Source organism: Uloborus diversus, chromosome 10 (genome assembly GCF_026930045.1).
Source record: "Uloborus diversus isolate 005 chromosome 10, Udiv.v.3.1, whole genome shotgun sequence".
NCBI lineage: Eukaryota > Metazoa > Arthropoda > Arachnida > Araneae > Uloboridae > Uloborus > Uloborus diversus.
The window spans coordinates 135,074,608-135,100,129 of record NC_072740.1 but is presented as its reverse complement, the minus strand read 5'-3'; the positions used below and the strand labels follow the sequence as shown (position 1 = coordinate 135,100,129).

Here is a 25,522-nt window from a genome sequence, read left to right as displayed (position 1 = left end):
TGCAGTTTCTTTTTGATTGGTCATTTTTTGTTTGAACTTGTAAAAATCAAAAGATTCTTCAGTCAGACCATTTGGAAAAGGTTTTTTTTTTATTATTTTATGGCAGGAAGTTGAAGAGAAATATTTTTGAAAGAATGAAAGCAAAGTGTAATAAATAATTTTTGGAAACACAAATGCACAGTTTTGCATTCTGTATTAGAAATATCAATTTTTGCACTCACAATGTATATTAAGTGGGTTTTCTAAAAACATCATTAATGGCTGTACAAGCTCTGATATAGGGAATCAAGAACTGTCCAAGGCTTTGTCTTTGAGGGAACTTTTACTTGCGATGGCAATGCTGGACCTGACCAAATCCCCGGGACCAGATGGAATTTTTTGCCAAATGCCTGAAAACTTTGGCGAAAAAGAAAAGCAGCACTTTATCGATATTGTCAATTTATTGAGTGTTGGAAGTCAGGGGGTCTTCCAACTGACTGGAAAAGAGCATCTATAATCCCTGTCAGGAAAGTAGGAATAAAGATTTGGGCTCTCAAGGACTTTAGGTCCATTTCGTTGACAAGTGCCACCTGCAAAATAATGGAAAAAAATGATTTTGCTTAGAATACAGCGCTTTTTGGATAGCAACAACCTAATGCCATACGAACAGTTTGGCTACAGAAGGGGACACAGCACTATTGACCAAATTCTGCTTTTCTGCCAGAACATCAGAGATGCACAAAATACCAAGCCTAATCATCACACAACTCCCGCTCTTCTAGATCTTACTAAAGCATTTGACAGAGTTTGGAAGCATAAATTGTTGATCAAACTCCATGACACTTTCAACATTCATGACAACACCTTGGTGTGGATTTCAGACTTCCTCTATCGCAGATCTATTAGAGTGAAATTTAACAAAACCCTTTTGGATCCAGTTGTGCTGGGACAAGGAGTCCCACAGGGTTCTGCTCTTAGTCCTACGCTGTTTTCACTTTTCCTAGCAGGCATTGAGAAACACATTGTGGAGTTAAAGTGGGCTCGTTTGCAGATGACATCATTATTTGGCGCTCTGATAATGACTTGATTAAGATGAAGACTGTTCGTAATAATGCTCTCTCAGATTTATCAGCCTTTGCTTCAGAGAATAAACTTTATTTCAATCCTACCAAATCCAATGTCTCACCACAAACAAAAGGCTATGCAATCATCAGCCCAAATTAAAGATGGATAATCAAGACCTAAGGTATGAGAAATACCCTAAATATCTAGGATACATCTTGGACCCCAAATGGACAAGTAACAAACATATAGATAACATCGTTTCAAAGGGCAGAAGACGACTAAATATTCTTAAGTATATTGCAGAAAAAGACTGGGGAGCCGATGCTATAACTTTAAGAAATACATATGCGGCACTGATAAGACCCTCCTTAGTGTATGGCTTTCCTATTTATAGCTGTGCATCAGATGCTAATTTGGACAAATTAGAAAGAGTTCAACTCAGTGCTGCCAGAATTATCACCGAATTGAGGCAAATCTGCCGTAGAGAAATTATACTTTTTTAGACTAACTTGAAACTTCTCTGAATTAGAAGACGGGCTGATCTCACCAAATATTTCAATAAATATTTCTAGCTATAGCCAATACGACAAAACTTCCACATACCTTAACACCTGACGAAACAATTTGCGAATAAAGAAAAACAGCCTTTTTAGTCATGTAGAACATCTAAAATTGCCTTCTGGTGATGTAGAGCCCCACTCCTTGAAATCTTGTCTCAGCCCAGCGGAAGGAATCCCAAGAGTACGCTTCCATTTTGGCTTTTCTACTTGGCTCGTTGAAAAGGACTTGATTCCTTACCATCTTAGGCAGTTAGAATTGGAAGTCATCAATAAAATCCCTAGTAATGCCATAAAAATTTACACAGATGGCAGCAAACTCAACGATCAGGCTGGTAGTGGCGTATACATTGAGAAACCGAGAGAAAAATTGTCCCATTACCTCCGTAATCCTGACTTTTCTTCAGTTTTCAAAAGTGAACTTGTTACAATTGAACATGGCCTTGAAACAGTTCTCAATGAATGTGACTTTGGTGATATCTGAATTTTCTCCGATAGCAGAAGTTCTCTTCAACACCTAGATAATTGGATTACTGTTGGAAACAAAACTAGCGTCTCTATTCTAATGAGTAAAGATCTTCTTTACTTAACTTAAACAAACTTAACCTTAAACTTAACTTAACCTTAAACTTAACTTAACTTAACTTAACCAGATATCTTACTTAACAGAAGATACTGAAGTAAGATCTTAAACAAGGAAACTTAAACAAATATCAAAGTCCCATGATGTCCATTTCCAGTGGATTCTGTCCCATGTAGACATTATGGGTAATGAACAAGCAGATCTCTTGACCAAAGAGGGTTGTAGCACTACTTCACTGATCTCCACAGCTCTCACCAACTCGGAACATCAGGCGAGAGTAAATTCTGAAATATCTAGGGAATGGAAGACACTGCCCCACCATCACCGTACAGAAGTAAACAACCCGGATCTTCCTTCTCTCTAGAGTGCAACCGAGCCTCCCAAGATGCTATCTCAAGATTGAAAAGTGGTCACATTAAAAGTCTCTCTTTTCGTGAAGGGAAGAAGGTTTTTACTCTTTGTACAAAATGCCAAACTCAATAGGCATCTCCTGAACATATCATGAGCTGCTTAGGACTTTTAGGGGAAGATCTTTACTCATTTCCCCTCCTGGTATTGGATTTCTAAAGGGTCAATGGTTTTATGGACCTTGTCTGACTCCGTCAGACAGTCTGAGGATAAGCCACAACACATTAAGTGGGTAACTGAAATTTTTAATTGCTCCCCTTTTCAAAATTTGGCGTTTCACTTATTTTTTGGATAATGTAGCTTCTAATGTACTAATTAATTGCTTTGGATGATTGTCAATCTATCAATAGACATAACTAAAATAAGACAGAGTATGGAAGAGAATCAGTAATCAGATGCGCTTTCCTGGAGGGGGGCATGGTGCAGAACGCACTATTAAGAATTTATAGATGGTTAGTTTTCAGGGGGACATTTTTCTCATTTGTGGGGGTTTCTTTTTCCTGGGAAGTCTGTGCAGTAGTTTTTGAGGGGGGGTGCCATTGCTCTTGGGAGGAATGGGCAGCCCTGCAGTAAGGAAAAACACAGTAAAAAAGAGAGGGTTGAATTTCAGCAAAATCAGAGAGTTTAAAATTGCCGTTCCTTTTCTGCACTGTATGGGTGTTTTTCTCTCCCTCCCCTTTACTTGCTATTAGTGATTCAATTAAACAGGCATAACAAATGGAGGAAAAAATTGCACACTAAATTTTTTTGTGTGAGATTTCTTAAAAAGAGTGCTGGGCTCATACTCTGCCGGGAACTCTTTATTAAAATCAACAGTGTGTGTAGTATTATTGCAAATAAAACTAATTTCAAATATACCTATACTTTGTTGTGTGATAACTCTATAACATATATTTATTCCTAGTTCTGAAATAAAATTTGTTTTTCAGCAGGTACATGCCCCATTGCTTGGATAACATAAATGTTATTCCTCCTTATGACCGAGCCACTTTGGAAGTGCAGTATTCTACTTTCTTAACATGGGTAATATCTGAACTCCGTTTAAGTGTACTTAAAGTTGATACTTTACATTCTCAATTACTAAATAAAAGTCAAGAAACTGATGGAAATAAAGCAAAATATGCTTCAGTAGATGCAAAAGATATGCATATTGACTATTTGAAATATATAGCTGAGATTCTTCCATTGGCTCCTTTTCCCCTGATATATATTGGTTTGTTGTTTGGGGAGCACCGTGCACATGAAGTGGGTCTCATATCAAGTTCTGGAGTCTTAGCTTTGATGCAGACAATTCTACGCATTTTAGGTATGTATTTTTCACCTGATAATTTCAAGGGAAAAAAAGTCTACAACAGTTTTTTTCTGCTTAAAATTATGTATAAATATGTTTTGAAAGTATATTATTATTCTTAAAATCTGGTTCTGTATGGTTGGAATGGTTCTGTGTTTATTACGGTACTAGCTGTCGGCACACGGTTCTGCTGAGATTTTAAATGCAATATCTCTGGCTGAAAGGGGGACAAATAATAAAGAAACAGACCTAAGTCAGTCATTGGCAACTTTTTTTCTAGTTAAAATCAGTAATGTGGATCCCGCAAATATCCAGTGGGTAGATAAATATTTTTTGGATATTTAACCTAGGCCTGGGGAAAACCCAAAGACTGAATATTTTGGAAAACAAGTAAAAGGTGAATTAATGATAAATTTTTATCCAAATATGAAATAAAATGTGTAAAATTGATACATACATATGTATTATACAGTTTATACTATTTTTTATAGAAAGATTTGATTAAGTTATCAAAAAGTAAATTGTATATCAAAGAACTTCCACTTGCAATCTTAAAAAAATGTTGGCGGTCCAATTCACCTTGCGGATTTTAAATTCAAAGCAAGGAAATAGTCTGAACAATCCAACCTACTAGATGATGCATTTGAAGAGTCAAATCACATCATTGACTCCTTTGTGGTTAAAAAAAAAAAAAAAAAAAAAAAAAAAAATTCTGATTATTAGAAGAGGAAGGGGGAAGGAGCAACCCATATTGAAACCTTATTACCTTACCTAAATAAATGTTTGTAGAAAAATGAGAAGAAACTTTAATGAGAAGCTTGAGAGGCAAAGAAAATCCAATATCCAATAAATAACTGGTGGTAATCAATATACTTGAAACAGTAATATGGTATACTTGCTTGCAACTTAACTTGACAGTGACGTTACTGTGCGTGGAAGAAAAACTGACCTAACAGATAAAGTGTCACACTTACTAGCTACCTACCTTTCCTGCTTCACAAATAAGAGAAAATAAGAGAAAAGCGCCACCTGTCTATGAGCTGCTATTGGCTGACACATTTGATTGAAATGGATGTAAAGTTCCACACTGCTTTGCTCATGAAGTTGAAAATATTTTACGATTGCCAGAAATTATGGCTGAAAAAGGTTACGTATGTGTGGGTTTAACTAACTGAACCAATTTCTGAAGTGAAGAGTATATAAAATTTGACTCGGTGGTTCCAAAAATCAACACTAATTTAAAAACTAACTTTTATTTAAAACTTAAAAGAGAATGAAGATAACGAGGCAGTGCTCGTTCTTGCCAGTATTATGAGGGCTGGCGGCTCCCTTCAACTGATGTAACATAACATCACCAACATAAGCTTAACATAACATAACATAAGCCAAAAGATACAAGACAACTTGCTTAAATAGGTGAGGAATACGCCCTCTTACGGCAATTCGTAACACTCCCCACCTAAACTCTACTTAGAGTTTATAAACTTACCATATAGGACATCTAATGTTTTCATCTACATAAATGATCAACATAACATTTCTTCTATGACTACCTTGTCAAAATATAAACAATTATTAACAAAATACAGTTTCAAATACATTTAAACAAAACATTTTAATATGCTTACTAAAATTTTCAAATTTTGTGCACAAACTTAACAGTCTATTTGCTCAAGTGAGCTCTAAGTTGTAAATTAGTTGAACAGGTCTTCTGATAATTCCTGTCTTAGTTTTGATCGAAACACTTTGTTATCCCTGCCATGAAAAATTTCAAAAATTTTCCCTGAAGACCACATATTTCTTGGGTAACAATCATCTTCGATTAAAACAACATCATTAGGCTTAAATTCCTTATTTTTTGAAGTTTGCTGACACACATGAGCAGATCTTAACATTAATAGATAATGTTTTCGCCAGCGATTCCAAAAATGTTTTAACACATTTTGCTGATTTTTAACTTTGGATTTTCTAGATCCTAATAAATCATCCTTTGAAATTCTCTTTGGAGGGAGAGATAACAATCGCTTACCTACTAAAAAATGTGCAGGAGTGAGGGGAGAGGGTTCTGAGGGATCATCATATACGTAAGTAATGGGTCGAGAATTAATTATTGCTTCAATCTCAATAAACACCGTTTCAAGTTCATTGAGAGAGAGTGATGAGCGCCGAACAATTTTTCTTAAGCTTGTTTTAATTGTTCTTACCATTCACTCCCAGAATCCTCCCCACCATGCATCTCTTTCTACAATATATTTCCAATTTATATTGTAATGTGAAAATAAATCTTGAACAGAAGGATGACCAATGCATTTAAATACTTTTTCCAACTCAATATCTGCTCGTTTAAATGACTTTGCATTGTCAGAATAAATTGTATTACACAGTCCTCGTCGATATATAAACCGCCGGAACGCCAGTAAAAATGATTCAGTGTTCATGGAAGGTACCAGTTCTAAGAGGATCGCGCGCGTAACTGCACACGTAAATAAAAGCAAATAATGTTTTTCATTATTTTTTCTGCAATAAAAGGGTCCTGCGTAATCGAGTCCAGTTACTGCAAAGGGTGGTGACTCAATTATTCTATCTGCAGGGAGTGGAGCTACAACCTGAGCCCCTGGACGCGCGTTGAATTTTTTACAAATCAAACACTTGTGAAGAACCGTTTTAACTCTTTGTCGTGCTTTAATGATCCAGAACTTTTCACGGAGATGTGTTAGTGTGGCATCTACTCCAGAATGAAATACTCTTTCGTGTGCATCCATTATTAAAAGTTCCACGTATCTGCACTTTGATGGCAATATCAATGGGTGCTTTGCTGATTCTTGACAATCTGCAAACTGTATTCGCCCCTTTAAACGCAGAAGACCATTCTCATCAATTTCAGGATGCAACAAATATAGGCTGCAATTTTTGTCGATATTCTTTCCATCAGATAGGGTTTCAATTTCCTTTTTGAAGTGTTCCATTTGCGTGGTTTTACTCCAAAATATTTCGGCAGTCATAATTTCTTCTGCTGCAATTGGTCCACACAACTTCTCAGATTTTGGTTTGCAGTTATTGATGAATCTCATTATCCATGCGGTAATACGATACACTTTCTTCAAAGTGCCGAATTCATCTAAATCAAATAGTGAACTATCAGATTGCTTGGGTTCACTATTAGCGGAAATTTGTAGGACGTTTCGCGATTTTCTGCTTTCAATGGACATTTCTCCCTCGTTGAACTTTGCTATTTTCTTTGGCCTCTTCGGATTCAGTAAGCCAACTAGGTCCATTTCGCCACAGTGAACTAGAAGCCATTGTTTCAGCTTGTTCTCCTCTTGTTAACATATCTGCTGGATTATTTCTTGAATCGCAGTAGAAAAACTGATTTGGACTGCAAATTGCCTGAATTTCTGCTACGCGATTGCTAACAAAGGGCTTCCACTCATTTGGAGATCTTCTTAGCCAGTGTAGTACAATTGTTGAATCGCTCCAACAATACAGATTTTCGGTTAAGTTCGGAAAAATGCCTTTTAAATATTTCGCTAATCGAGCACCTATAATAGCTCCCATTAGCTCAAATCTTGGCAAAGATAAAGTTTTCAAAGGTGCAACTCTACCCTTGGCCATTATGAAGGAAGTTTTAATCTCCCCGTAACTATTAGTGTATCTAAAATAAGCAACCGCTCCAAACGCTCTAGGAGAGGCGTCGCAAAAAATCTGAATGCTCAGTTCCGTGTAATCAGCCTCACTGAAGAATTTCCTTGGGAAAGTCAGATTTTTTCAGAACTCAAGTTCTGAGCACCAATTATTCCACCTTTCTTTTAAAGCACTAGGAAGACTTTCATCCCAGTTTAGACCTAACAGCCAAAGATCTTATAACAATATCTTCATCCGCACAGTAAAAGGTTGAAGAAATCCCACTGGATCGAATATTTTAGCTACAGTTCTTAAAACTGTCCTTTTTGTGTCGTCTAGTTTGCTTTTCACAGATTCAATTACAGCAGTTAGCTCTAAATTGATAGAATCATTAATGGGATTCCAATTCATGCCTAAAAATTTTGATTTCTTACTCAAATTTTCGTCCTGTTTAATATTATCCCTGAGCCACAAAGCATTAAGTTCATTTGAATTTGATTTCAATTTTCTCAAATTCATTCCCGCATCACGGAAAATATTTACTGCATCTACAGACAATTTGTATGCATCTTCCACCGTTTTAGCACCATAAAACAAATCATCTACATAAATTGATGAATTAAGCATTTCAAATACATCAGGGTTTTTAATTTTATATTTTTTAATATGATATTTAATAGTAGCGGCTAGTATAAATGGGCTAATACTGGTACCGAACGGCGTGCGGCACATGCACAAAATTTTGAACTGTTCGTTTGATTCCCCAAACCAGAGAAATCTCAAAAAATCCCGATCTTGTTTAGCTATCCCAATCATCAAAAACGCCTTTTCTAGGTCTCCACTAAATGCTATTTCATGCTCCCGAAACCTAAGAATAATATCAAGAACGGACGGATTCAAGTTAGGACCAATTTCTAAACACTCATTTAAGGATTTGCAATTTTCAGATTTAGAAGATGCATCAAATACGATACGAACATTCGTCGTTTCGCTATTACGAATGACTGCTCTGTGGGGCATATAATAATCTTTATCTTTGATTTCATTAGCGCATTTCTCAACTATATTTTCGTTTAACTGCTGTTCTATTATTTCCTTATACTTCGCTAATATTTCTGGAGTTTTATCCAGTTTTTGTTTTAAAGTTTCAAAGCGTCTTTTAGTTACCTCAAAATTATTTTTGAGACCGTCAGTTGTGGTTTTCCAAAGTAATTTACATTCGTATCTCCCGTCTACAAATCGCAAATCTGTTTCGAAGCGATGAATTAAATCGTCTTTTTTGGAATATTTACTTGATTCCTCAATTAACCCCATAGAATCCAATTCACAAAATATTCTTAAATCATTTAAAACAATTGCATTTCCTACCGATACATTTGAATGCTTCGAAAAGTTGGCTTGCTTAAACGTATTTCTGTCTAAACCCACTAAAAACCACCCAAATATAGAGTTAACGGCCTGAAGATCTCTATTTATGCGTTTTCTCGCTGTCAACACTACATCCCAAAATTTGTCGGCCCCAATTAATACCCCCAAATGTCGTAAATCGGAGACATTATCTACAATATCGGCCGGCTTTAGTCCCAAGCACTGCATTTTTTCGAGTGAGCGTAAACTTGGACCATTCACAGGACATGAGGAAATTGTGTCGGTTACCAAGCATTCTAATCTTATTTTGTTTTTCAACTCCCTGTCGCAAAGTTCAATTACTACCACAGGATAATTTTTAACAATGGGTTTTTCCGCTCCGAATGCGAAAACTGATAGTTTCTCAGTGCGTATGGGTTTTAAATTCAAAGATTTAACCTAAGTGTCTTTTATGAAAGAAAGTTCACTACCTTGGTCCAAAATTGCACGCGTAGTTTTCGAGTCTGATTCTGTACAAATTACTACAGTACACGTTTGTAGCAATACATTTTTCGCGCTCAAAGCATTACTACAGTTCTGAGAAACAAAAGCGTTTGCATTTACGTTAGGAACTAGATTCATTATTTGAATTAGAAGCGACTAAAGTATTTTCCGAAGTTTTAATTTCCTCTAAAGATTTACTTGAGTTAGAACGTTCGTCACCGTTTCTGAAACAAATCGATTCATGATGATTTTTCCCATTACATTTGAAACAAACACTTTTATCATTACAAACCCTACTCAAATGAAATTTCTTAAAGCATTTAAAACATCTGTTATCCGTTTTAAGCTGTTTTATATTTTCCGTTGCACGAATGTTACACTTGTAGGAACTATGCGCATTTTGGCAGAAGATGCATACTTGATTTACGGAAGTATTCAATGCACTGGCTGTAGAAATATCTCTATCGTACTTTTCACTAACATTCTTTTGATTACTATAGCCTTCAGAAATTGTCGAAGCTTTATTTTCATTACATGCTGCTAAAGTAATTTCCCGACATTCCACTTCTTTCTTTAAAAATGAAATGAATTCAGAAATTTCAATATCACCGTCCTCTCTCTGCTTTTTAAATTGCAGTATTAAATCATGAGGTAGCTTTTTTTGCAAAATAGGCATTAATAAGAGTCCGAAGGATTTAGATTCTACATTCATTGCCTCTAAATTTCTAAAAGCGATTTCAATTTCGTCATGAATTCTCCGTAGCGCTTGAACATTGGAAGAGCTCTTAACGTCTTCTAAGTTAATTATTTTGTTCATAAAAGAGTTAATTATGATATGTCTTTTGCCAAATCTATTTTTTAGCATTTCTTTACAATTATCATAGTTTTCGCTTGAAAGATCGAATCCAGACACAACATTAGCTGCCTGACTGATTAAAAGGGCTTTTAAATACGCGAATTTTTCAACTTCTGAAATTGTTTCATTTTTGTCTATTGTGCTTTCAAAGCTGTTCCAAAAACTTTGCCAATGCTTTGGATCTCCTGAGAACTTTTCTATAACTAGCTTAGGTAATTTAACTGAACCTTGTCTAGAGTTTTCATTAATTCTAGGATTTGTACTTTGGTTTCTTGAAGAACTTAAATTTCGACTGCCTTTATTTTTATCTTCTAAATAACGCAATATTCTTTTAGAAAACTTTAGGCATTTAGCTTCATATTCATCATTTAAAGTTACTTCTTTTTCTATTTGTTCGAGTTCAATAAATTCTAACATTTCGCTATCAAGCGCTGTCAATCCGTTAGACCTTGCAATTAAAAGTTCATAATCTTCGCATAATTCTGCTTCATCAATTTCACCTACATGTTTTAACTTTTTCTCAATTTGATTGACTAATTGAGTAGTTAACCTTCGCAAAACAGTTCTCTTTGCTATAAGTTTTTGAAACTTATCGCTTTCCAATTCTTGGATTGAAGTCATTTTTTTTAAACTTATTTTCGTACAATTGAAACTTGAGATAAACTGAATAATGAAGTTTATGAGCCTACCTTAGTTTCTTTAGAAGATTTAATTCACAGTACATTCTCTTTTACTCAAATTCATAGCAGCTCCATTCGTGGCCGTAATGCACCATATAAAATTTGACTTGTGTAGCTTTATCGGTGGTTCCAAAAATCAACACTAATTTAAAAACTAACTTTTGTTTAAAACTTAAAAGAGAATGAAGATAACGAGGCAGTGCTCGTTCTTGCCAGTATTATGAGGGCTGGCGGCTCCCTTCAACTGATGTAACATAACATCACCAACATAAGCTTAACATAACATAACATAAACCAAAAGATACAAGACAACTTGCTTAAATAGGTGAGGAATACGCCCTCTTACGGCAATTCGTAACAGAGTAATTTCATCTAAATATTGACAAAAAGCTAGGAACTGTTTCCTTTGCTTGGTCTCAGCTTATTTCTCCATTGTCAAGTAAGCTTGCAATTGAGTATAGATAAATATTTACCCAACTAAGACTTAAATCCTTTTTTTATCCTACGTCAACTAGGCTATGGCATAAGCCTACTAACAACACAGTAAAATTTAGCCTTGGCGAAATTTTCAGGAGTAAAATTCATAAAACTAGTTAGTGCAGAGCAATTTGTCAAAAGTAAAAAGTTCATAGTTTCGTCCAAGGAACAAAATGGACTGTTACCATTGTCTACACAGATATGGTGAAGGTGTCCAGCTAAAAAGTCATGTCTTAGAGTTGTTCTAAAATTTGCAACAAAAACTGCTCTTGGTAAGTCCATTGGGAAATGGGAAAGGATGAGGTTTTTCCATATTTTTTCTATTGAAAGTTGTTTGTAATCCTGCTGCAAGGTTTTCTCTATTGTCTTTTTTACTTTTGTACAGAACTAGTAGAGGGAGAACCAGCTGTTCTAATTTAAATATACTTAATGATAGAACTATTATTTTGGAAACAAAGTGCTGGTATTATTTAAGTATTATACTGTACTTTGTTTGACTGAAAGTTGCGCATTTCTATAGTACAGTCAACTCTCAATAGCTCAAAGTTGCAAGGGACCAACTTAAAGCTTTGCGTTATCGGAAGATTGAGCTGTCCAAAGTCCCCCCCCCCCCTCTGCCTTTTCAAAAATTTCATTTTGTTTTCCTTCAGAAGTAGTGTATATTAGATAGACTAAAATGATCACAGTTTAGAATAAAATAAAATAATAGAATACAAAAATATATTTTCACAGAGAATAAATTTTATCAACTTACTTACTTTAAAAAAGGAACTTATCTTTGTCTGCTTACATTTTTTTCTTTATCAGACTTTTAGAAGTTATTCAGTTTGTTAAGACTTGACGCACCAGTTTGTTAACTTGATCATACTACTTTCAAACATTATTTTGTCGCAAAAGCACAATTATTTCCATCGTCTAGGCAATACTGTACCTATTCCTCATCAGCGTCTGGAGGAAAAGGACATGGCACTGACGATTGTCTCACAGAACCTGGCAGGGGGTGGAGAAATACTGTTAAGTTGCACTATAGTTCCTCTCTCATGCAAATTGATAAAGCCAAGCACTGTGTAAAGAAAAAGTAAAAATAAAATTAATTTTTTCATATTTTTACTGGATTTTCATGTATGAAATGAAAACAAAACTTTAATTAAAGCTTCGACTTAAAAGTTTTTTCCTTGGAGATACAGAGACAACTTAGCATTGGAAAACACTGATAATTTTGGGGCCCAATGAAAACTTCAAGCTAAGGAAATAGTCGAGTTATAAGACTTTGAGTTATCAAGAGTTGTTCGTATTTAGTTTTCAGCTGAGATTTCATGTTGGTATGCTATAGGCCAAATGATATGTCCAATAAGACTAGTTTAAATTAGATTACTCCTTAAATGTTTTCTTCTTTTCAACATTATAAGCTTTAAGTACACGTAAAAAAATTACATGCATTACATGATGTAATTTTTTACAACATCCCAAAACAGTGGCGTAGCTAGGGTGGGGCGGAGGGGGTGGTCCGCCCTGGGCACCGCTTTTCTAGGGGCGGCAAATTAACCCTTTTGAGGTGTAAAAGAAATGCATTTTCCAACTAAAGAAATTATAGTTTCAGTCTGTGTTACTGCAGGCAAAAAGAAAACCTTTGGAATGTTCAACTTTTGTATCACTACTAGATTAAAATTACTTTGATACAAAATAAGAGTCTTTCTTGATAGCATATCTGTACAATTCCTTCTTTTCTCTGAGGGAGAGGACGGCAGTGGACTGTCATGGGACTTACGTTTTTTAGAGAGTAGAAGTTAACAGCAGAGCCCCAAACCCTTTCTTTTCCTCTAACGTAGCAAACAGTTAAAAAGTACTTATTTAGACCTTCGATTCTGAAAACTTTCTTGGAGAAAACTCTCAAAGGTCTCAACTTATAGCCTAAAATAACATTTTTAAAACTTCAATACTGTAATATGAATTTGTGAAAACAGTATTTGAACCTTACCCTTGATCTTCTAACATGATCAAAGATAGCCTAAAATACGTTTTTAGGACTTCAATTTTGGAATTTTTCCAAGTAATATTCCTTAATTCCCCTTCTTCTCCCCCGCTTACCTAAATGTATCAAAAAATTAAAACTGCGTTTTGAAAATTTCGATTAAAAAAAATTTGGAGGAAAGAAAGCCCTCTTATACCCATTTTCCTAATGTTGTCAAAGATAGCCAAAAATTTCGTTCCTAGATATTTTGCATGAGTGGAAAAGTTTGCTAACCCTTCTTTCTCAAAGATAGCCTAAAATGAACTTCAGCTTTAAGAAAGGTTTTGGAAGGAAAATTCCCACTTCCCTCTGTCCCTTCTTGCTCCTAATGTTATCAAAGCCTAAAGTCTGGCGTCAATTACGAAAATTTTCCATGAGAGAGCCGCCTGGCTTCACAACATGTTTGGTGCTGTACGGTGTTAGGGAACCCTTTAACATCATCAAAGATAGAATTACGTTTATGAGACTTTGGTGCCTGCCGAAAATTTTCCAAAGAAGAAACCCAATCCTTCCCCATTCTACCAAACTACCAAAGATACCCTTAAAATTGATTTCAACTTAAAAAATATTTCAGTAAGAACCTTCAGCACAAGTCTCTCCCCTAACGTCTTTAACTGCATTAGAATAGACGTCTAATTGCGTTGCCAAAGATTGCCTAAAATTGCATATTTCAGAGCTTAAAATTTTTGAATCGGGTATCCAACCATTCCCAATTTTCTTAACCTCTCTAAAGTAGCTAAACGGCATTATTTTAAAACGTTGATTTCGGAAAATCGTCTGAAGGTGCCCACCAATACCCTTGCGTCAACAAAGAAGCACTAAAAGAGACTATAATTGTGAAAAAAATTCGGGAGCAAACCCAACCCAACCTGTCCTCTAACACAATGGCACACCAGGGGGAGGAGGGGCTGAAAACAACCCCCTGAGCCATTGATTTTAACATAAATGCAAGTTCTAATACAGTAGTTTATGCTTATGAAGGGCTGTTTTGATCACAAAATTCCCTTCAAAAGGTACTTTGATCAAAGAAACTCTCCAGAAGGTATTTTTAATCCAAAAAACACCTCTAGATGGTATTTTTCATCAAAAAAAAACCCCTCCAGAAGGTATTTTTGATCAAAAAAAACACCTCTAGAGGGTATTTTTCATCAAAAAATCCTTCCAGAAGGTATTTCTGGCTACGCTAGTGCTCTAAAATTACTAAAAATTGGCTAAAATTGCGGTTTTTTAAGTAAATTTAGCTATTTTCTCCAAGTGTGGTCCCTTATCCGCCCTCTACTTTTTTCCTTTTACAAGTATATAGAAATTATTACCTGTTTTTCTTTTTTTAATTTAAACACCATTGACAGTTTAATGTTTTTGCTATTTCACAACGAAAATGCGGCAAATTGAGGAACCACCCTGGGTGGCACACACCATATCTACATCACTGTCCCAAAGTATAACCTATCACTTTTATCAAATTGTGTTAAGAGTTGAAAACTTTTTTCTTTTTCAAAATTTTAGGTTTTATATTACACTCAAGCATTTTTTTTTTTTAATTAGTTAAAGAATTTTTTTTTTTTTTGCTTTATTAATTACACCAAAAGGTAAGGTTGACCAACTCTTTTAATTAAAATTTCTTTTGCAATTTACGGAGTTTACTGTAAAATATCTTTTCCCACACCCTGTTTTATAAACATCTTCATGTTTTTTTCTTTAAGGCTACAATAAAAATACTTCACAGGAAGATAAAAATTCTGCTACCTATGCAGTTTTGGAAGAAAATTTTAAGAAACTGAAAGATCATAGTTCTTTAAGTGGTCCTGAATTAGCAGCTGCTATGAAAATTGGAACTAGAGTTGTGAAAGGAAGTGATTGGAAATGGGATGATCAGGTAATAGATTGTAATTTATTTCATCATTTTTACAAGCACTCAGTTGTAACTAGCAAATAATGTGGACTCTCGGCGCTCATTATAAGCGAGTTCGACTACTCTGGTAATATTTTTTGTAACATTTGTCTTCTGTGTCGAATTAATTTACAATAATTATTATTTTTCATTCTAAAAGACAAGTTTATCAAATATATTTTTGGCATCCTTTTATTTAAAATTTGAATGCTTTACTTATCCAGGCTGAAGTCATAATTTATTCCTGTGAAATGTTCATTTTCCAATTTTATTACTATCTACCTAAATATATATCTGTTCTAAAACTCAGTTGCACAACAGCCCATGAGGACCAAAGCCTAGCATGTTTATCTCTCCCCCCCCCCCATATAATCAAGTATTATTGAGAAATCACATTGCTTATTGTTCTCATTTGACTGTTTTGAATTCCTATGATTTGATTTTTCCCCGCGTCCCTCTGCAGCATTACCGTCGACCTCACAATGCTGCTCCTCTTGCGAAAACCGTCTCTAGGTTGGGTCCATATCCTACACACACACACGCATACATGACACCTACACACACATACACAAGACTCCTACACATGCACATACACACACTCATGCTGCACACAGACGCAAACACATGCCTACGTACACACACTCGTGATTGTAAAAAACATAATTTGAATTCCAGATGTCAAAATTCAAATTAATTTTTATTTTTATTGTTTTCTTTTTTCTGTAAGTGATCTACTTTTTTTTTTCATTATAATCCTTTGAAAATACACACACACATATATTAGTATGTATGTAACATTATCTCCCTGAGAATGGCTAGGAATTGGGGTTTAAGACAAGTACCAAGTGATTTGGAATTTCAAAAGGAGTCCATTTTGTGCAGTCTTATCTCTGTGGGACTTTAATTAATGGAGATTTTTTTAAAAAGACTCTTTTTTAGCTTTTGCATTCTGAACACTTGACTGAAGCACATTAGGATTTTTATCAGAATTGATTCACAAAAGTTTTTTTTTTCTTGACTATTTCTTATGAACTAGACTCTTTATGTGTTAATATTTGTGTATATGATTGTGGAACCATTATTTAACATCAAACACTTGGATGTTGTTGTTAAGAATAATCACACTACCTCCATGATTTATAAGGTTTGTCAATCCAGTATGGCAACACTTAAGTTGCAGTGTGGTAGTTTGGCATCACTTCAGTTGTTGTGGTGTGTTATCGAGGCGTGTGGATATGCCATGTGCTGTTCTTTCTTTTTCTCCTTAATAAAACTCTAATCTAATTAGCATCGGCCTCTGATCTTATTTAATCTTTACAGTTGTACACAAGAATGGTTATTCTTTAAATCACAGCTAACTCGAGAATTTCTGCATACTAGGCTATTTAATTGTGTTCATTTTGAACATGTTTCTCATTTTGATTTTGTCTGCTTCAAAATTAACCTTCATCATTATTATTAATTTTAGTATTACAATTTCTTGACAGTGTGTTTTATTTAATATTGCAATTCTGCATATAGCTTTTATTTTATATTAAAATTGGGTATATTTGTCACAGCATATATAATTTACTTGTTAATGATTGTTTTATGAATTATAGTACAAATTTTTAGGTACTGTTTGTTTTCTTAGTGTTCCTTTAGTACAGTATAAAATGTGAGTAAAAAATCTGAAAAAGTTTGAAATTAATGCAAAACTATAATTTTTTGGAACCTTTAGTAATCATCTGTAGAGCATAAAAATTTAAAATAGAAAAAAAAAATTAAAAAATGAATAAATAGTTTTAAAATATGACTGTAATCCTTGATTGTGAAAACTAATTCATTAGAAACAAATTCAAATTTATTTTTTTATTTTATTGCAGGATGGTCCTCCACCTGGAGAAGGCACTGTTATTAATGAATTAAGCGAGGATGGCTGGATAAGTGTGTTATGGGATACAGGATCTACTAACTGTCACAGGATGGGAAAAGAAGAAAAGTATGATTTAAAGCTCGCAAATCCACTGCCACTGCCTTTACAAGAATCCTTAAGTGATTCAGATGAAGATGATTTAAGTAATTTTTTTTCTGTGTTATAAGCTCAATTGGTTCTGTCAAAATATAGGTATAATATGAATGATATTTCAAATTAATTTTAATCACTGTAAATTGGAAAGATATTCCAAAAGTAAGTTTTGTCATGCATTTTCACAAAGTAACTTTAATATGAACAGGAGAAGAAATATACAATGGCATAGGAAAACAGAATTTTTTTGCTCAGTCACCATTAAAATTTATGTACAGTAAAACTTCTTTGAGCTTCTCTGTACAGCCAAAACCAGACAACAAATTTTTCCCCTACTGACTCAATGTTGAAAATCCTCTTTAACGGACCAGGCAACTCTGTTAGTGATTCTAAAAACTGTCCTTTTTTTCCTCTTTACATATTAATACATTTTTTGAATAAAACGCCTAGAATAGTTTATGCTAGTGAATCCCAACCATTTTTTTTACCTGAGGGCCACACCTCGTACTATGATGAATTTTTCAGGCCAGAAAGCTTGCCAAATTAAAACATACATAAATCGTTTTTACAGGGCCGATCCTAGCAGGGTGTGCACCGCACAAGGGCGGCCAAAGCAAGGGGCGGCCGTGGGCTGCATCATATTGTTCTTATAATCAAGCAAAATTCCTCAAGAATTTCTCACAAGATAACTAATAATAAGTCGAATAAATATACTGAATTTTAAATGTTCAATTATCAAAGTACATAACTGTCGATTTCCCGACAGCATTGCATAGTTTAAGAAAAATAGAATATTAGGGAACATTTTGTTGGTCCATTGTTCATTAATATCTACTCTTTACACACATGCTTCATTTGGTTGCAAAAATTGTGACAGAACCGTTAATTAGGCATGGATACAGGGAGGGAGAAATGAGGGAAATGGTCCCCCTCCTGAAGCATGAAAGGTTGTCTTCTAAAAGGAGCACCGAGGGCGGCTACTAATGTTTACCCCCCAAACTTTTATAGACCTAAAACCAGCTGGTCCGCCTTTTTACACCAAGGTTGCCGCCTCCGGCGGCTGCTTAAATAAATTTCGTGGCGGTATCAATCAATCTATATCTATACTATTATTAATTTGAATAGAATAATTTCTAGACCTTACCGTTTTCCCAATAAGCGCGCCACACACACACACACACAAACATCTTATTTCATCACAGCCGCCTACGGCGACCAGCTGGTTTGCCTTCTTACACCATTCGCCATTCTATGCAGGCAGCCACCTACGGCGGCTGTTTGGCTAACTTGTCATTTACCTTTTTACTTCAAGTTTGCCGCCTTCAGCGGCTGTTTAAATAAATTTGACAGCAGTATTAATCAATCCATCTCTATCTTTTTTTGTGCCATTCACATTTTTAAGCCAAGATTGCCGCCTTCGGCGGCTATCCACCTTTACGATCTATCTCTATTTATTTTGACCTCTCCGCCCATTTCCTAATAAAAACAAAGATCACTCAAAAAATCGCTTTTTTTAATTCAAGTAGAGCAAAAAAAAAAGTTATCCCCAAAATTCCCCGTTGTGTGCAAAAAGTAGCGTTTGACAAAGAAAAAACATCTCGCTATTTTTATTGAAATAAATGCGCACAACTATGAAATGTAGCCTAATATAGATACAGCAAAACGTCCAGTTTGGGTGGGGGTGGGGGTGGGGATTGAAAAAGAAATAAATGCAATCCCTAAATAAAACAAAAAAAAAAGGAAAGAAAAAAAGCAAGCACTGCCGGAAAAACACGTGGTCATCACTCCATAAAATGTAGAAGTAAACTATGTAGGTAAAAAAGAAGATTAACATTTGTTTGCGATTAAGATTCCATCCTAAATATCGAATCGAAATCCAAATAGTGACGTCAGAGACATAAAAGATTGAAGAACGCTTTTTTCGACCGATGCGTGGAAAGACGTGATGTGTTCAGCATTAAAAAATTGTTTAAAAAAAACTATTGCGTATTTTTAAGAACTTTTTTCTTTTGAAGAGGGCGCAATGTTTTTACTATTACCAACTTAAATTTTAGAAATGTGGCTTTGATACTTCTCGCAGGATGATATTAGAAAAAAATAAAACCCAGGAAAGAATGCAAATTAAAGGTTTTTTCAAAAATTCATAAAAAATACAAAAACTGCTCTATCTTCAAAATTTTTTCCTTCATCATATTTGAAATGAAATTTCCTACACTATAGTACAAAAAATATTTGTGTGATGCGATTGGTTCGGGTTCTGTGAGGTAAAACGTACTAAAAAGTGCAAAAAAACGCATAAAACATTAAATAACTTTTTTTTCTAATTAAAATTTCAAAAATCGAAGCCCGAGGTGCACATCTTCAGCAAAAACTGCAACTGTATACCAAATTTCATCTTTCTAGCCCTTACCGTTTTCCCGGGAAGCGCGCCACACACACACACACACACACACACAAACATCTTATTTTATTATATGTACTAGCCGCCTGCGGCGACCAGCTGGTTCGCCTTTTTACGCAATTCGCTTTTTTGCGACAGGGTTGCCGCCTTCGGCGGCTGCTTAGACAATTTAGCGACGGTATTAATCAATGTTTTTCTCTATATAACAATATTATCATTCGCCTTTTTACACCAATGTTGACTTCTTCGTCTTCTTAAAAAAATTGTCGATGGTATTAATCAATCTTTTTCTCTATACATCAATATTAGCATTCGCCTTTTTACGCCAAGGTTGCCGCCATCGGCGGCTGCTTAAAAAATTTTTGTGTTGAATAAAGTATTTTCTAGATCTATCTCCCGTTATGTCCTTTGGAATATTTTTCAGGAAAGGGGAGGGGAGGCACAAAAGGCATACTCTTAATGCAAATTTTGTCGGAAAATAACAAAAAGCATTTCTACTTTTATGTGAAAGCATTGTTTTTTCAAAGTCATGGTGTGGGGGGGGGGGCGCTATTGATCCCCCGTTGAAGTTCCTCTATTTCTTACTGTCCATCTACTGTATCCACCTCTATATTTATCCAACTTTCTTTCTCTCTATCTATCTATCTATACGATCCAAGCATATCTACCTCTGATAGTAATTAACAATCCTTTATATGTAAAAAAAAAAAAAAAACATTTTTTGCCCACTTAATATCATCTCTCTATCTACCAAACATAACCACCAATCCCTACAAAAATCATGCAAAAAAATCGCGGGCTTTATTTATTTACGTAAAATTACATGTAAAAAAAGGCTCTATGTTCCCTGTAGTGTCCAAAAAGCAGCGCTTGCAAAAGTTAAAAAAAAAATCACCACTTTTATTGAATTAAAATGCGCAAAAATATTTGACCAAAAATAAATATAGCAAACAGTCCAGAAAAAAAAAAAAAAGTTGGAAAAATAAAGATCTAAGAAATCTCTGAACGTTAAAAAAAAAAAGCGAAGAGAAAGCAAACGATTTCAGTTAGGTCACGTGATGAGGAAGTGCGGAACTCAGCCGGCAATGCTTACAGGTCGCGTCGTGTTCTGCATTTAAAAAATTGTTAAAAAAAAACTTTTGGGTATTTTTAAAAACTTTTTCTTCTGAAGGGGGCGAAATGTTTTTACTATTACCAACTAAAATTTTGGAATTGAGGGGTCGATACTTTTTGGAGGATGGGTTTGGAAAAAAACTAAACCCAGAAAAAAATGCGAAATAAAGGTTTTTTTCAAAAATTTATAAAAAATGCCAAAATTGCTCTATCTTCAAATTTTTTTCATTCATCATATTTAAAATTAAATTTCCTACACTATAGTACAAAAAATATTTGCGTGGTGCAATTAGTTCAGGGTCTGTGAGGTAAAAAGTGCAAACAAACGCATAAAACATTAAATAATTTTTTTACTATTAAAAATATCAAAAATCGAAGCCCGAGGTGCACAACTTCAGCAAAAACTGCACCTGTATACCAAATTTCATATTTCTAGGCCTTACCGTTTTCCCGGGATGCGCGCCACACACACACACACACACAAACATCTTATTTTATTATATGTATAGATAGACAATGAAGACATATTTTATTTATAAAAAAAAAGAAGCTATACTGATTAGATAGTCTCGCAAGCATTTCAACAACAAATCCTGTGTTCAACAATCATGGACGCGTGGAGAGAAAGTGGATAATTGCGACTCCCTTGGGAGTCAAACATATTTAAATGACAAACTAAAATTTTGTAATTTTTCCCCCTTTACGGCAATTTTTTCTAATTAAAATCCCGAATGAACTGCCCGGTTTCTGAGCAGGTAGGAGGACTCTTTCACCGGGAAGCAAATTTAAATATGCTCCAAAACGAAGCCATGGCCTCCTTGACGAGACTAAAGAAGGCCTAAAATTGCGTTTCTAGGACTTAAATTTCGGAAAATTTCGCTGGTTGAACCACTGATCTTAAGGACCTAATTAAGTCTCTGATTCACCCCTTCCGCCTTAACTTAATCAAACATAGCCCAAAAATGTAGGCTCCAAAATCCAAAATGTGTTTTCAGACGGCAGCTTGTCATCAAAAATTACTTAATGACATTTTTCGGATTTCTTTTTTGAAATTTTTGCGATGACGTGCCCCGATATTTATTGTCGAACATAACTACCAAAGACAGCCTCAATTAGCGTCTCTAAAGAGGCCTCTAATCCCACCCCCTCTCACTTAACGTATTGAAGAACAAACTAAAGCATTTTTCAAACATCAGTTTCAAGAACTTTCAGAGAAGGACCCCGGATCCCCCTTTTCTCCATCCCTATCACTATACTCCTTAAAATTTCGTTTTTAGATGGTTCCGTGGAGCCACAGAACCCTTCCTGCCTAAACTAGCCTGAAATTGACTTCAATTTCAAAAAACATTCTTGAGGGCACACTGAACCCCCGCCCGCTCTTAGTCTCATCATTCTCAAAAAATGCCTAAAATATGCTTTTGGGACTTCAATTTCTAAGAAATTCCGGATTAGAACTGCCTGACTTACGTACCTTTTCACGGCGCTAGGGCATACCCATCAATGGTCGAGGTGAGGTGGACAAAAGGTCAATAGTTTTATTTTTTAGATATCAATATCGAAAAATATCCGAAAGATCCACCGAAGCTTCCCAGTTTCGTTAACGTCACCAAAGATAATACATAATTGCGCTTTTAGAAATATCCGCATGGGAGCCCCAAAACCCTCCCTTCCCAAAAATAGCCCATATAATGGATTTTAGTTCCGAAAAACATTTCGTTTTAGAACATTTTCACATTACCCCTATAGTTTTTAAATATAACCAAAAATGGGTTTTTGAAATAATAGTGCCGAGAAACACCCGGAGGAAGGCCATCAGATCCCCTAAACCGTAAGCAAAGACAGCCTAAATTTGCGTTTTAAACTTCAGTTTCGTAAATTTTCGATGGGAGACAATTGAATCTCCCTCCCTCTAGCAACGTCAACAAAGGTGATCCAAAATTGCGTGTTTAAAACTTTAGTTTCGGAGAATTTTTGGCAATAGCGCAATCCTTCCTAAGCTACGATCACCAAAAATAGTTTCAAGTTGATTTCAATTTTGAAAGAGTTTTAGGAAAGAGTTCCAACATTACTTTCCCCAGAAGTCTCGAAAAAGTTCCTAAAATTGCGATATTTGATGTCAATTTTGAAAATTTCTCCATGGAAAAATTTTCAATGAATATGACCGACTGTTCTGTCCTTGCAACCAAACACAACCAAAGATGAACTAAAACTATTTCTCATACGCCAATTTCGATAATCTTCTCGGAGCAATCCCCCCTCCTCAGACCTTCTTATGATGTCACTGAAAACAGACTATAAAATGCGTTTTTACGACTAGTAAATTTTGGCATCTATTACGTTTAAGATATAAATTGCACCTAAGGAGTTTCCTACTATAAAACTTTTCTTCCTTCTTATAAGTTATCATTCTTCTGTTTTCTTTCTTTTCTTAAAATTAGGACTTGGAATAGAAATTTGAAGAAAGATTTATATGGACATTAAAGATTAGTCAAAATATTCAAATAACTCTTGAGGGGCGGCACCTTAGGTCCTTGCACACGGGCGGCCGACACCCTAGGACCGGCCCTGCGTTTTTATAGATAACATGGGGAAATGTGTAAAAGAAAAGAAAATGTGAACCAAAAAGTGTTGTTATAATTACTAGTTTTATTTTATTGATACAAAGTTTCCATCTACTATTTACCATTATGCTCCTAATTATTTGTCTTCAAATTTGAAGCAATTATTCGTAATACTGAATATATATGTTGTTATACTGTTTTGGGAGATATCAAAATATGTTTTTCGATTCATAACATTGGACATGACAATGGGCTACATAGATCGTCTTCCCAGGCTAAATGTGGACTACAGGCCATAGGTTGGGCACCACTGGTTTATGCCATTCAAGCATCAAGTCTGAGCTACGAAGAGAGTGTCCAATGGCATTATTCAGTATGCAGGCCTTAGGATGGCAGCCCAGCATTCTTTCAAATAAATAAACTCAACCACAACAAATTCAGACAATTATTTAAGGACTATAAAATTTGCAGAAGAGTATGGAAATTTTTTTTATGCATAAAGATACTAATTGGCAATACAAATAACATCATGTCTGGGGATTGGTTCGGTAGTTGTTGTGTAAATGGATGGAACATGTGTGTCTATATTGTGTATTAAATATACAAAGAAACAACTACTTTTCACAAGTTGACTAAATTATTATTTTACTCTATTTGAAATGACGTTATAGGTGGTTAATCTTCAATTTAATAGTAGTCTTGCTTAAAAATAGAAGCATTGCAGCAGAAGTGCCCATTCTTCCCAAGAGGTGTACCCCCTCATATGTATTGAACAATAAAATTGTTCAAAACTAATGTCTCTGCTAAGGTGAACTGCCCTTACTGAATGCAACAAGAGTTGCTAGAAGAATATTGACGAAAAATTTGTCAAAGAAATCTTTAGGGTTTACTTAGAATAAAACCAATTTTGTTTGACCATTTTAGATAATAAATTAGTAAAAAGAATAAGTAAAAGCAAAGTGCACTGCCAGCTAGAGCATTCTAACTTGGTAGCCAACATGCTAATAGGGATTTAAGTACAAACTATTGTAGTAGGTGTATTCTAGCGGTAACAAAAGAATACTTTATACAGAGAAATCAATGTATTTATGTTTGTGAGCTAAACATTTTTTTTTAAGTTCATAAAAAAAGCCATAGTTAGGAATATTTTGTTTATAACTTTTTTTTAAAATTCAAATTTAAAAAACGGTAACAGAATGATATTTTTTCGACATGATTTTCTCTCTATCGTATTCTCCCCAAACATTCAGAGCTAAATGATAAAAAAGAAAATCTGAAAAAATTAAAGCATTTACAAGAATGTGTAATCATTATGATTTGACCCCTTGGTTTTAAAAGTAATTGTTTTAAACACAGAAATTACTTACTTGTTTATGATAACGGAAGGACCAGAAATTCAAAGTAATAAAAACTTGAAAGATTTCAATTTACAATCATTTATTCAGCTACTAAAACATTCTGAAATTCAAGTTTACATTGAACTCTAGTACCTGAGCCATTTGTTAGTTACATTTTCTTACTTAGGGAACATGAATATAATTTCCACATTATCATACTTTCTCATCCAAGAAATTTCTATTCCCTCATCATCTTTATGAAGTACCTCTTCAACATTGTTCTTAATTAATTTCTTTACTTTCTATTTAACTAAAAAAATTAGCTCCTTATAAAAGATTAGCAATGGCTCTTAATGGTAGACCTAGAGGGCTTTTTTTCCCTTCAAAAGCACAGTGTCTGATATAGCTAGAGCAGCAGTCGGCAACTGACGTACCACAATTCAGATTCAGACTGCAAAAAGTCAAAAATCGTACCATCAAAATGTTTTGTAAGTAAAATTACAAAAATAAATTATTTAAAAATAATTTTGTGCTGGCAACAACATCTTTAGGGATCACTTTGATGACTTTCTCTAGTACATTCTGAAACAAAATGAGCTACTGCGTGCATCACATGACTTCCTTTTATGCTAGTTTAATGATAATAGTGCCTTGTACTTGGAGTAAGCAAGGAAACACTTCAAATATTTTCACCCCAAGTTTGTTGCGAACCGAAGCAGAACAAAAGTTTTATACAGATTAATTTTTCCAATATTGGCAATTTTAATGTGATTCAATGGTAAACTCTAGATATTGACAACAGTGACCAAATTAAAAAAGGATTTAAAAAAAA

The 25,522-nt window shown here is 34.7% G+C and overlaps 1 protein-coding gene across 1 annotated transcript in view; it reads left to right on the top strand.

Moving 5' to 3' along the window:
• LOC129231192 (putative HERC2-like protein 3) overlaps positions 1-25,522 on the top strand; it is a 68,938-nt gene that overhangs the window by 8,742 nt on the left and 34,674 nt on the right. Inside the window, exons 3-5 of the mRNA XM_054865439.1 lie at positions 3,525-3,898; positions 15,083-15,255; positions 17,136-17,328. Of these exons, the coding sequence (XP_054721414.1) occupies positions 3,525-3,898; positions 15,083-15,255; positions 17,136-17,328 (740 nt within the window). The remainder of the gene's footprint in view (positions 1-3,524; positions 3,899-15,082; positions 15,256-17,135; positions 17,329-25,522) is intronic.